The sequence below is a fragment of the Gordionus sp. m RMFG-2023 genome, chromosome 1 (genome assembly GCF_954871325.1).
Source record: "Gordionus sp. m RMFG-2023 chromosome 1, tfGorSpeb1-WG-v2, whole genome shotgun sequence".
NCBI lineage: Eukaryota > Metazoa > Nematomorpha > Gordioida > Chordodea > Parachordodidae > Gordionus > Gordionus sp. m RMFG-2023.
Window position 1 is genome coordinate 51,073,537 of NC_088775.1, and position 14,278 is coordinate 51,087,814.

Here is a 14,278-nt window from a genome sequence, read left to right on the forward strand (position 1 = left end):
GTTCATTTTTTTTGAAAAAAAATGATGAACGGACGTTCCTTTTATTTTTGACTCTTGACGAACGCATTCTTTTTTTAAATCCTTAGAAAATCTTTCTATTTTTATTTATTTAAAAATAAAAAATATGAATTTAAAAATATTTTTTTATTGACTTAAAACTTTTAAATTTAAACACTAATATATTGTTAAAAAATAATATATATTTATTTATATTAATTTTTAAATTATTCGTAAAGTTTTGCTTTTGAACTGAATGAGTTATTTTTTTGAAGGAACGTTAAACGTTAGATTTTTTTTGAAAATATTTACAGCATTATGCATAACATATCGAATAATTGATTTAATTCAGCACTGTAAATGTTACTTTAAAATATAACGTCCGTAAAACTTAATGTCGTTACCTTACTTGTTTGTTACTTTTCAAAATAAGAAACGTGTTCTACTTTTTAAAAATAGGTAACCTTGTTATTTACTTACTTTCAAAATAAATAATTTTTTCAGGAAAAAGCTAATAAACCCAATATTATAATTGAAAAATATTTTTATAATAAAATGCATTCAAATTTATAATTATTATGTTAAAATACACCATTTTGGACTCATTGAATCACGGGGAAATTTTTAATATTATTTTTTTTTAAATATTTTATTTATTTATGTTTTTTTTTAAATTTAAAAAAAAAATTTTTTATAAAAAATAATCGTTACCTTACTTGTTTGTTACTTTTCAAAATAAGAAACGTGTTCTACTTTTTAAAAATAGGTAACCTTGTTATTTACTTACTTTCAAAATAAAATGCTTATTTTTTCAGGAAAAAGCTAATAAACCCAATATTATAATTGAAAAATATTGTTATAATAAAATGCATTCAAATTTATAATTATTATGTTAAAATACACCATTTTGGACTCATTGAATCACGGGGAAATTTTTAATATTATTTTTTTTTAAATATTTTATTTATTTATGTTTTTTTTTAAATTTAAAAAAAAAATTTTTTATAAAAAATAATCGTTACCTTACTTGTTTGTTACTTTTCAAAATAAGAAACGTGTTCTACTTTTTAAAAATAGGTAACCTTGTTATTTACTTACTTTCAAAATAAAATGCTTATTTTTTCAGGAAAAAGCTAATAAACCCAATATTATAATTGAAAAATATTGTTATAATAAAATGCATTCAAATTTATAATTATTATGTTAAAATACACCATTTTGGACTCATTGAATCACGGGGAAATTTTTAATATTATTTTTTTTTAAATATTTTATTTATTTATGTTTTTTTTTAAATTTAAAAAAAAAATTTTTTATAAAAAATAATCGTTACCTTACTTGTTTGTTACTTTTCAAAATAAGAAACGTGTTCTACTTTTTAAAAATAGGTAACCTTGTTATTTACTTACTTTCAAAATAAAATGCTTATTTTTTCAGGAAAAAGCTAATAAACCCAATATTATAATTGAAAAATATTGTTATAATAAAATGCATTCAAATTTATAATTATTATGTTAAAATACACCATTTTGGACTCATTGAATCACGGGGAAATTTTTAATATTATTTTTTTTTAAATATTTTATTTATTTATGTTTTTTTTTAAATTTAAAAAAAAAATTTTTTATAAAAAATAATCGTTACCTTACTTGTTTGTTACTTTTCAAAATAAGAAACGTGTTCTACTTTTTAAAAATAGGTAACCTTGTTATTTACTTACTTTCAAAATAAAATGCTTATTTTTTCAGGAAAAAGCTAATAAACCCAATATTATAATTGAAAAATATTGTTATAATAAAATGCATTCAAATTTATAATTATTATGTTAAAATACACCATTTTGGACTCATTGAATCACGGGGAAATTTTTAATATTATTTTTTTTTAAATATTTTATTTATTTATGTTTTTTTTTAAATTTAAAAAAAAAATTTTTTATAAAAAATAATAAATAAATGATCGTCTGGTGATGGAAATTATTTTTATCACAATTCACTAATTTTACAATAAAAACGAAGTATTTAAAAATTTTAAAAAACTTGTAAAAATTTTCATAATTCTTTAATTTTACAATAAAAACAAGACGTGTGCTATGAAGCTACTAAGTTAAGACTATTAAATCAAATAATAAATCAATTTATTAGAATAAATTTTTTTTGTGAAAAAAGGTTGATATTTAAATAAGAAATAGTTATTTTTAGATTTATAAATTAAAAGTAAGCACTATGGGCATCGTTGGGTTTGAAATCTTAGAAATTGAATGACCTAAAATTAAGTATAATTTAATGTAATTGATACTCATATATATTAGTGATATGCATCGGGCCTAATTTTTCAAGCCCAGCCCGGCCCGGCCCGTAATTTTTTTATAAAGTTGGCCCGAATTTATTTAAATATAGAAATTAATTCTTATAATTACTCAATATAAACGATATATGTTATATATATAGCGTCTACTTTCTATTAATAAAATCCCATATTTTTATTTTACCTAAAAAATTCAACATAAAATTGATAAATTTAGTTATATTTTAAAAAAAATTTAAAGCCCGACCCGGCCCGAATTTTCTTAAAAAATATTAGGCCTTCGGGCCATGTCGGATTCGGGCTGGGTACGGGCCGGGCCTTCTTTTGCAGATCTCTAATATATATAATAATGTTTTCAGTTATTATAATTTTATTAAAATTGTATCGCTCAAATTATTAAAATACCAAATTAGACAAGTTAGCTAAATTGTTAAAATTAAAATACGGCTTCTTCCTACCAAACTAAACAAAAAATTTTTTATAAATTTTAAAAATAAATAAATAAAATAATATTAAAAATTTGCCTGTGATTCAATGAGTTACCTCCATTTTTTATAGATAAATTTTATTAAATCCTGTTGATGCAAATTTACTAGTGATGTTAAGGTAACTAGTTACGTAACTAGTTACATTTTGGCTAAAAAATAACTGTAACTAGTTATATTTTTAAAATTGAAACTAATAACTGTAACTAGTTGTAATTTTTAAAATATAACTGCCAAAAGTAACTAGTTACTTTTAAAGATATATTCAAATAATTAATTTTATTTTTAATATGTTGTGATAAATTAATTTTAAATTAAATTTATTTTTTAAATTAAATTTATTAATTTAAAATTTTGTGAAAATGTCTCATTGTTATAATCCCGTTCAAATTTACCTTAATACCTCAAAGTGAATCCCAGACGAATGAATCATGCTCAAAACCAACATCACTTGATGTAGTTGGATTTTTTGACCTAAAGCGCCAAAATATTCTGGATAATGAACTTATAGAAAACTTTATCAAATCTAATAACAACACTTTTTCTTTATATAACGATTTTCCAAAGTTAAAATTACTCTTTATTAAATATAATGTTGTTCTAACATCAAGTGCTCCCGTAGAACGCTTGTTCAGTCTAGGTAAGCTCATTTTGGGAGATAAACGAGCACGTCTCCTAGATAATAACTTTGAAATATATTTGTTGTTAAAAGCAAATAAACATTTATTAGATTCTAATTTTTATGAAAAATAAATGTTTTTTTTCAATGCAAATATATATTTTTATATTCGATGTAAATATTCAATTTTGCGATATTTTTTTATATAAATAAATTGTATATTATTTTAAATAACTGATTATACTTTGTTTATCCTAATTTTTTTTATATTAAATAAATGCATTCAATAAATAAATAATGCGCATATGAATGATGTATAAAGTAAGTAACTAATTACTTTTGAAAATAACTGTAACTAATAACTAGTTACTTTTGTAAAAATGTAACTAGTAACTGTAACTAGTTATGTTTTTGCCAATGTAACTAGTAACTGTAACTAGTTATGTTTCAAAAGTAACTTTTAACATCACTAAAATTTACTACTTAATATAAATATTATATTTTAAAAAAATACAATCAAGTTAAATATATGAAAATTTTTTATCTTTGAATTATTTGTAATTACAAGAGGAGGGTTTCAAAATAATTTTTTGCTTCAATAAAAAGTTCTTAAAATTGAGAATTTTGGGCTATTTTTAAAAAGAATATTACCTTTCTTTCCGAATGAACGAAATGTTGAAACTATAATTGGTTCATATATACTATTTGTTAATAAATGTGGAATTTATTATATATCTTCATTTCAGCTATTCCTAGTGGATCATGATTATTGCTGAGGAAATAAAAATATCCATACAATAATTATTTTTCAAAATTTTGATGATGAAGGAATATTTAACCACCTAATACACCTTTCTGTGCTTTGGTAAAGTTCGATGATGTCAAATGGAAAGGTAGTGTTATATTTAATGAAATAGTATATTTAATTTTGAATAAAATTAAAATTTTATTAAATTTAAAAAAATATATTTAATAAAATTATTAGACTTATTAACAATATTTTTAAAAAGAATCGATACCGACAAATTCTAAAAGAATCAGTTGATACTGGTACATAATATTATCAATACATTTTCAGTACATTCTTGTTTCTTTTAGCAGTGGAAATATTTTATTAATCATTAACAAATACATTTATATACAAAATAACATTAATAATAAATATTATTATTAACAATAGAACATTTTAAAAGTTTTATCAAAGAGGCACATCCTATTAGTTAAAACATTTTTAGCAACACTGAATAAGCATTTACCCGATGAGCTGGAAGAAATGGTTTTTTTGCGATAAAATTTTATTTTATTTAGAGGATAAAATTAATTATATCATTTGATAGCCTTCATACCTAGGTTACAAAATAAAAAAAATCGAGCATCCTACTTTTAATACTATTAGCATCATTAAGGTGTAAGAAAAAGACGTGCTTTTTACTATTTACCGATGACCATGAGTAAGATGACAAGACCCTTGGGGTAAGATGGCAAAAATTTTAATACAAAACACAATTCTTTTAATTTATTGTTATAATGAACACATTATTTACAAATGATGAATATTTAAAAAAATATTAATCTCTACAATTGGGCACACATAAAATATATCATTCATAGCACAACTTGGATGTGCTCATTCGGGATATTTGGTATGCTTTATCCAGAATTTTCTGGATGTGTTAGAAACTCTGGATCAAGTTAATCGCTCTAATGATGAAAAAGAAATTTTAGAGGTTTGGCTTCTTACTCCACCTGCCGGATAGCCCCGGTTTCCTCAAGTGTTGTATTTTATAAATAATTGTTTAATATTAAGAAAAATATTTAAAATGTTAAAATTTTTATTTGTGTGCTAAAAAAATTATCTAAATTTTGTTTACATTAAAATTATTTTTCCTCAAAAAGGTGTAGGCTGAACAGTTCCTTAAAACTATCATGTATCAGCACTTCTTTCTCTATACTGTGTCTTAATCCATTCCCATTCAAGCTTAGATATGGGAGGGGGGGCATTGTAGCTATAATATACTCATCATCATATATATTTTCAGATTAATTACCATAAATATCAGCAATTACAATGGGCATAAAATCCTTTTCTTTATCCGAAGCGTCATTTTTGTCTAATATTTCATTATTACTAAAAATTCTAGAAAGGTCTAATTTATACCTTATAATATAATAGCAGAAATAAAAAAAAGATATCAAAAGCGTCAATCTAGTTATGGCCATTGTCTGTTATTGTTTTGGATAATTTGTTCAATATAAAAATCTGCATAAACATCTTTCAATTCTTTTGTGACCTCATCAAAATCAAAGGTATTCCTTTTTTTAATTCATCACGAGTCACAAAATTAAAATTAAAAGATAGTAAAATAAGTAAATTATGGAGAATAATATTGTTTGTTTGTAAAATAACTCGGATTAATTAATTTCATTTAATTAAATAAACAATTTTAGTAATTTTAATAACTTTAAATTATGTTTAAATATTTTTTTCTTCAATTTATATAAAATGATTAAATATTTTTTGATTTCTAAAATTGTAATAAAAAAATAAAGAATAAACAATAATTGAAATTTCAAGATAAAAAGTATCGAAAATATATTGATGGTGTATACCAACTCATAAAAAGTATAGGGCAAGTCAATTAAAATTTTAAATCGTGGAGTTTGGTGAAATAAATATTTTAGATATCAATCGCGTTTGTATTCTACGGTTATCATTGATAAAGAACTCGAAGTTGATTGAATTCGTAGTGGTTAAACTTTGGGTGAATTAGTTTTTTAGAAGTTTATTGTTCGCTAATAAGCAGGCCCTTGCAAATGGGGGAGGGGTTAGGGCAGCTGCCCTGGGTTGCCGTAGTAAGATGATTTTAAGGGTGTTCAAAATTTGTGTTTTGTGATAGGCAAATTTTACTCATCATTTTAAAGCATCTCAACCTTATTTACCTAACAATAAACTCACCTGATTTATGAAAAAAAATTAAAAATTTATCATTTAATATTTAACGAAATATACCTTATTTACTGAAATAACCATTTAGATATCATGATTAGATTACATTTTTAAAAAAAAGTTTACATCATAGAGTCTTAATATAATACATAGACTTTTTGGGTGGGTAGATTTAGATATTCGTTTCTAACCCTTAAAAAATGACAAACTAGAATAATAAAATGAATATATATCTTTTAGTAAATAGAATTGTTTTATAGGTATAAGGTCAAAATGGGAAGAGGAAACAAATTTGAATGTGGTGCTGAAATGGGGCTCTTTTAAAGCACTTTAAAAATGTACATCACGAACATCATCTAAAATACTCGATATCGATTGAGCACATTGATATTCCTATGGCCATTTATGATGATCCCCGGAAGCAGCAAAGATTTGAACATAACTGAGACGATATACATGTCATTGTTGACAACTAGGTTCTTAACATAGGAAAATTTTAATTTTCCACTTAACCAAAGAGGTAGACATTTTTCTGCTTTGTTCCATGCGAAAACTTTCATATAAGGAATTAGCAGATAGTACCATGCATATTTGCATTAATACGAATATTGATTGGTATTTGTAAGTGTTGTTAAAAGTTATTAAAACATAACTAGTTATTAGTTACCGTTATATTTCAAAAGTAACTAGTTATATTATAATAACGCATTATTTATTTACTGAACGCATTTATTTAATATAAAAAAATTATGATATACAAATTATAATTAATTATTTTAAAAAATCTACAATTTCTTTATATAAAAAAATAATTAAACCGAAAAATAATATCGGAAAATAGAATATATTTAAACGTTTCCCTAACTTTCATATAAAAAACCTTTCATATAAATTGCGACTGAGAATAATTGCGACTTTTTTTATGATTGGTTGTGATAATTGCGACTTTATACACATTGGTTATAAAAAATTAAACGTATTTATAATATATATTTAAAAAATCGTGATTTTTGGAAAGCCTCTATGGCCTAGTAGGCAAGATCTTGGCTTACTTATCCCATGGTCCCGGGTTCGAATCCCGGGAATGGTCATGTTTTTTTTCCGTATCACGTCAATACCGCGAAATGTATTATCGCGAATGCATTATCGCGAATGTCGATTACCGCGAAAAGATATTATAGCGAATGCATTATCGCGAATGCATCATAGCGAATGTATTATAGCGAATATATTAGCGCGAACGCATTATAGCGAATGCATTACCTCGAAAACATTATAGCGAATGCATTACAGCGAATGTATTATCGCGAATGTATCATAGCGAATGTATTAGAGCGAATACATTTTACAGCAAATGCATTATCGCGAATGCAATATCGCGAATGCATTACAACTAACATTCACAATGCAATAGTGGTTTATATTTGACAAAATTATATTTAACCCATTTATTAAGTTCCAAAAAACCAGAGAACCAGCTTAATTGTCTATATTTATTTAGCGTTTTAAAATTATTTACCTCTAAAACACGTCACTTGTTATTCATGAAATTCGTATTTTATTAAAAAATATGTGGAATTTGGTATACTCAATTTTTTTAACGAATAGATTAAGTCGTTTTTTACAAAAGACCCTATTAATAAAAATTTTAATATTTTATATTTTAAGATTGATTCTAGTAAAAGTTAATTTTTGCCCCAACAAGCCCCAAACCCCAGGCTTGTAGATTATATTGGTTTATTAAGTCTCCTATAGGATAATTGTTATTATCAATAATACACCATTTGTATATAAATAATTCATAAAAAATTTCAAAATGTGATATTTTATTTTAAAAAATGTTTAAGTTTTAATGAATTTTTTAATTTTTTTTCTAATTCTTTTGATTATCAACCACCAGAAAAGGTGAAAGTTAAAGGGGAAAAAATAGAATTTAAAGCTATAATAGCCAATGAATACTTATTATATCATATTTTTAAGCATAATATAATTAATTCAACTTAATTCTACTAGCCCCTAGTTACTGATATGATTAACCCTTTCCAGCGCTAAAAAAATATGTTGATAATTTTTTAAATTTTTTAAATAAGATTAAATGAAGGGGAACATTGGATTGAGACCTCTATCTTATTAAATCTTTTGTAATCGTCAAAATTATTAATACATATCATAAAACTAATAGAGCTGAACAAAATGAGATATTTTTTATTAAAAATGATAAAGTACTTATAATTTTCTTAAGGTTTGCCTTTAGGGTTCGGCATAACCCCGTTCTCCCCTACATGTTTTCAATAAATTTAAAAAAAAAAACTTGATGTTTAATATTTAAAATGATTAGATGAAAAAGATAAATCTATTTCATTAAATCTTTTTTATATATTTTGAGTCAAAAAAAAGAAAAGCCTTAGCCTTAATTTCAATAAAAAAATGTTTTTAGAACCAATCCCCATTAACTTAATTTTCAGATTCAACTAAGTCAGTCGAAAAGTCGATAAATATAAAATTGTAACTTTCATGAAACTCCATTCGCGATATGATAATGCATTCGCTATAATGCATTCGCGATAATTCTTTCGCTAAAATGCATTCGCTATAATGCATTCGCTATAATGGATTCGCTATAATGCATTCGCTATAATGGATTCGCTATAATGCATTCGCTATAATGTATTCGCGATAATTCATTCGCTATAATACATTCGCTATAATGCATTCGCGGTAATATATTCGCGATAATGCATTCGCGATAATTCATTCGCTGTAATATATTCGCTATAATACATTCGCGATAACATTTTCGCGGTATTACATTCGCGCTAATACATTCGCTATAATATTTTCGCGGTAATGCATTCGCTATATTATATTCGCGATAATGCATTCGCTGTAATGCATTCGCTATAATATCTTTTCGCGGTAATCGACATTCGCGATAATGCATTCGCGATAATACATTTCGCGCTAAAATTTTCGCGGTATTGACATGTAACCTTTTTTTCTTATTCTAACTTGGTAGTCCCATCCTTGAGGGGATAATATATATAGGAAGCCGGACTCGACCACGTGATTCCGTATTAATATATTAAATAATAAGAGTTTTACATTTTAATAAATTTTGGTCGGTATTTAGCAAATTAGGTTGGTATTTAGAATATTTCCATACATTCACTCATTAACCATATAAAGTGACTAATGATAATGCACGGTAAGCGTGCACTATTTTTTTCATGTTTTTCATAAATTAACAAGCACGCCAAAATACGTCATATATTTATTTTATGTAAATAAATAAATAAAATTGCGAAAGCTCTCGTTTATAAATGTTCATTTTATAATTATTTTATTTGAATAACAGAAATACAAAATGGATACTCATCAATATTAAAAGTAATTGTATTTATATACTTACAATAATGACTTTATATTTAAAATTTAATGAAACAGGTTATTTCGCAATTGAAGGTCTCTAATATTATCCTTGAAAATTAGATATTAGCCAATACTTTGATAGCCAAGCATTTTTATCAATTTATATGTTACCTATTTAAATTATACGTTAGAAAAATTCTATTTTTAACAGCTATCTATAGTGTTACTCTTACTACTATTGCATAAATGACTTATTCACTCAAATATTGCTGACTGAGATAAAAAAATTCAATACCATAATAATAAAATAATTTTTTAGATTAAACATTATCATATTATTATATTCAAAATAAGGCTTCTATTTAGCAAGCGACAAGAAGTATACGCAGAAATAAACAATAATATTGACAGGATTAACAAATTGTTATAAAGTATTCTCTTTTTGCCAAAGAATCTGATTTATATTAAATACACAAAGGCCCTTTTGAAATTTTTTTGTTTTAAAATGTAGCTTTTGTTTTGATCCAAAGAAAAATTTATATTTTTTATAGTCAAAAAAGAAATAAACAACTTTTCATTATAATGTGAATTCTCATAGCAGATTTGAATATGAATATTTTTTTAAGCTTATACCATACTAGATTCTTATGGATGAGCATCAAAGCAATTTTTATTTAGACAATATAACTTCTACAAGTCAGATAAATTTAGAGAACAATATTTTTAAGAATATATTTACTATTGACTTGAAATGTAATTATTAAAAGTTTTACCTAAAATTTTTATCTTATATATATTCTATAATCTATTTAATAGGTTGGGGCTCAATTTGAATCATTTAATGATTTGCAGGTATAAAGATAGCTAATTTTATTTAATACTTTAAGAAACAAATATTTTTATCAATTTATATGTTGTCTAAGAATATGCATAAATGAGATAAAAATAATTCCCAATGAATCATAACATATTTTAGTCAGTTTGATTTAATTTCATATATGATCACTCAGAGGTTGATTTTATTTTTTCTGCATGTATTTTATCAAAAACAGTAGAAATAACCTGAGACCTTAAAATTTTGCTCACTGATGAAAATTCACTAATAAATTTTTTTTTCTTCAAATAATTTAGGCTTCCAAATTATTCCAAAGAATCTTGAAATCATAGTAGCTAATATAAGCTTCTCTAATTTTATTTAATTCTATTTTTAACAGCTATATAATTACTCTTACTACTATTGCACAACTGACTTATTGGCTTAATCACTGATTGAACTAAGTTAAATATTATCTACCCATTTTGGATTTCAATTTAAAATAAATTTTATAATTCAATCCTAAGTTGTTTTACTTCTTATACTTATTGGTTAAAATATTTCAATTAAGTTAAGTTAAAAATTCAATACCATAAACACTATAATAAAATAATTATTTAGATTAAACAATGTTTATTATCATTTTATTATATTCAAAATAAGGCTTCTATGTAGCAAGTGACAATATAGTCAAGAAGTATACAATAGAAATAAACAATAACACCTCCATATAATACCCAAATGCCCTTTTAAGGGCCAGTTAAAAATTGTAGAAGAAAAAGAGTTTAAAGATAATAAAACATTAAGCTTGTTTCCATCAAAGGAGAAATTTATATTTTATAAGTCAAATAAAAAGAATAAACAACTTTTCATTTTAATGTGAATTCTCCTGATATAATTATGGAATAAATATTTTAAATTATCATAAATTTTATTTGAATTTAATATCACCTTTGGTTCAATTTTAACTATATTTCTTTATCTTAATTTTATTCTTAGCACATAAATTAAACTATCAAAAGTTTATAAAAATGATAGTATTCTTAAATCTTATTAGAAAATTTTTATTTTCATTGTTTTGCAAACTTGGCCTATATTTTGATCAATTCATTTGCAAATCCTATAATCTTGCCTTATTTTCCAAAATATCTTTAATTTTTTTATATCTTACCCTTCTAAATAGCCAAAATAACATGAAGCAGCCCAGAAAAAGTTTCCCTGTTCTTTATTATTGCATTATTTAGAAGTGACTCAATAAAACAAATATTTTTCTATAATTTATAAAAAAATAATATTTGTACTATTGATTATATAAAAATTAATATTAAATATTTTATTTAAAAAATGATAACGTTCTAATTTGATTTGAGCTTGTAGATATATTCCCAACTTTCACAAAAGAAAAATTTGAAGTTGGGACATTTGTGGTGTTATTTAATGGTAATGTCAGTTTGGGCATATTATTTGGTAAAATCCCTTAAAGAAATAAATATTAAATATTATAAACGTGATCTATTACTAAAAGGATTTAATGGCCTAATACTAGTTCCATGTGGTAGTACTAAAATAAAATAATCAGGAATATATAATAAAAGTTATTTACAGGAACTGTGGAGTACATTGTTTGTTTTCGCAGAAGTATCCTCTGGTAATATCTTTTTTTGTAATTGATTTGTATTTAATAGAGGCCCTACAAGAAAAACATCAGATAATAATATAATTAAGTAATTTCATTACTAAAAGAATCTTTTTGTCTATCATAATCACAAGAATGGATAACTATATTCTTATCTGATAAGCCAGCAGTGTGCTTTTTAGCATTAGCACATCCTAAAAATAATATATATATATAAAATTAAATAAGTTTATTTAAAAATCTAATTTAACAATATATAATAACCTATAAATGTTTGCTGGTAGAATCTTGAAAATATATAATGCATTATAAAAAAATACTTGTGTTTTCAGAAAGAGTTTGCAAGGGTTTACTATTTGTGAAAATTTTTATTGATGAGGGAAAACTAGTACCTAAAAAAATATATATTGTAAAGATATAAAAATTTTTTTGCTTTTCATATAAACAATATTTGCTTTTAGCCAAAAAAAGTGATATCAATGTAACTCTAAAATATATAACCTTTCATATCTACCATATGCTTAAAGTTGTGATTATTTTTTTGTCCATTATATTGATGTTATTTATTTGTTTTTCTTTCATCACTTTAACTTTTCACAAATAATATAAATAAATTTAAAGATCAAACCTTTTCTCATATTTTTAGCATCTTTGCGTCTTTTCAAATATCCAGGACTCATTTTTTCTGGCATTTCAATATTTTTAATATTATTGAAATTGATTTCTACTTCACTAACTTGTTTCAATGGATGTTTTTGTTCGACATCTTTTATATATCAGGAGCTCAGAGTCTCCTGGTAGATATAATATTTTCTTTTTTATATTGTACAAATCCCGATTTGTTGTGTAAACTCCTTTTTGTTGGAGGTCATGCTGCTTCAGTAAGCATTTTAATAAATTAGAATCTAAATTAATAATAAAATGGTATTACATTTGATAAAAATATATACCCAAATCATGATTATGATCAGAATTCATTTTTGTAACCTCAAGCATATGTCTTTTTTCTTTTATTATTGCTTAACTGAGAAACTATTTTGGCAATTTTTTTGCAATGTTTGGGTAAGTCATTTTCCTTTCCCACAACTTTTAAATTTTCTTCCACCATGAATGTAGACATAACGTATGTATTTATAAATCATTGTATGAATAATTTTTTGATCAAAATTGGTAAGTTTAGTACATGTCACTATATGGTAATTTGTATATACTATATTCTCATATCTATTTATAGCTTCCTGCAAATCATTAAATGATTCAAATTGAGCCCCAACCTATTAAATAGATTATAGAATATATATATATATATAGATAAAAATGTTAGGTTAAAACATTAAATAATTGCATTTCAAATCAATAGTAAATACATTCTTAAAAATATTGTTACCTCTAAATTTATTTGACTTGTAGAAGTTATATTGTCTAAATCAAAAAGATCAAAATTGCTTTGATGTGCATCCATAAGAATTTAGTATGATCAATGATATTGTAACTATATAAATACAATATACTTTTAAAATTTATAAGTATTCATTTTCATTATTTCTGTTATTCAAATAAAATAATTATAAACGAACATTTATAAACGAGAGCTTTCGTAATTTTATTTATTTCATTCATTCATTCATTACCACGCCATTCATCACCCACCAGGAGTTGTAGCGTGCACCATGTATATTCACTAGTATATAGATCCTATACATGATGTATACCCGTTTTATTATAGTGGACGGTACCACTATGTAGTCAGCTAGCATAGTAAAGAAGAGAGGAGTAAGAAAGAGGGGATCTATTAGTTCCGATACCGGCAAAATAGTGTTAAGAATTGTAGCTAATATTAATAATAATGAAAAGGTTGCAGAAATCAAAGGCAGATATCAAATGTTATAAACGTATATTACGTCAATTTATTGATATTTAAATTTAAAAAATATAATGATCACATAATTCAAAATAGTTTCCTATATATATTGACAATTTAATTTAATGTAGTTTATAATAAATTGATCTTTTTTAAGTTAAAATAAAAAATTGAACATTAGTTTATTAAGTAAATTGATTTATAAAATATAAAATTTAATATTAGTTTATAAACAAATTGATT

At 23.9% G+C, this 14,278-nt stretch overlaps 1 protein-coding gene across 2 annotated transcripts; it reads right to left on the bottom strand.

Moving 5' to 3' along the window:
* Positions 1-11,767: 11,767 nt before the first annotated feature.
* LOC135931965 (uncharacterized) lies at positions 11,768-13,763 on the bottom strand. Of its 2 annotated transcripts, XM_065469287.1 has the most exons (9): positions 13,562-13,763; positions 13,125-13,448; positions 12,803-13,079; positions 12,676-12,764; positions 12,495-12,566; positions 12,276-12,368; positions 12,142-12,228; positions 12,058-12,099; positions 11,768-12,014 (listed from the first exon to the last, which is right to left on the bottom strand). In XM_065469287.1, exons 4-9 carry the CDS (start codon positions 12,689-12,691, stop codon positions 11,872-11,874), a joined length of 453 nt encoding a protein of 150 aa, XP_065325359.1. In that variant the 5' UTR covers positions 12,692-12,764; positions 12,803-13,079; positions 13,125-13,448; positions 13,562-13,763; the 3' UTR covers positions 11,768-11,871. The 2 variants fall into 2 exon arrangements, with proteins under 2 accessions (XP_065325359.1, XP_065325360.1); XM_065469288.1 differs by lacking the exon at positions 12,058-12,099.
* Between the last annotated feature and the right edge of the window lie 515 nt (positions 13,764-14,278).

What these genes read in the sequence shown, in the direction of transcription:
- LOC135931965 (XM_065469287.1), bottom strand. An exon ending in TAGACAAAAAGATTCTTTTA is followed by an intron (nt 12,229 to 12,275) that starts GTAATGAAATTA and finishes TTTTTCTTGTAG; the next exon opens with GGCCTCTATTAAATACAAAT. An exon ending in CAATGTACTCCACAGTTCCT is followed by an intron (nt 12,100 to 12,141) that starts GTAAATAACTTT and finishes ATTTTATTTTAG; the next exon opens with TACTACCACATGGAACTAGT.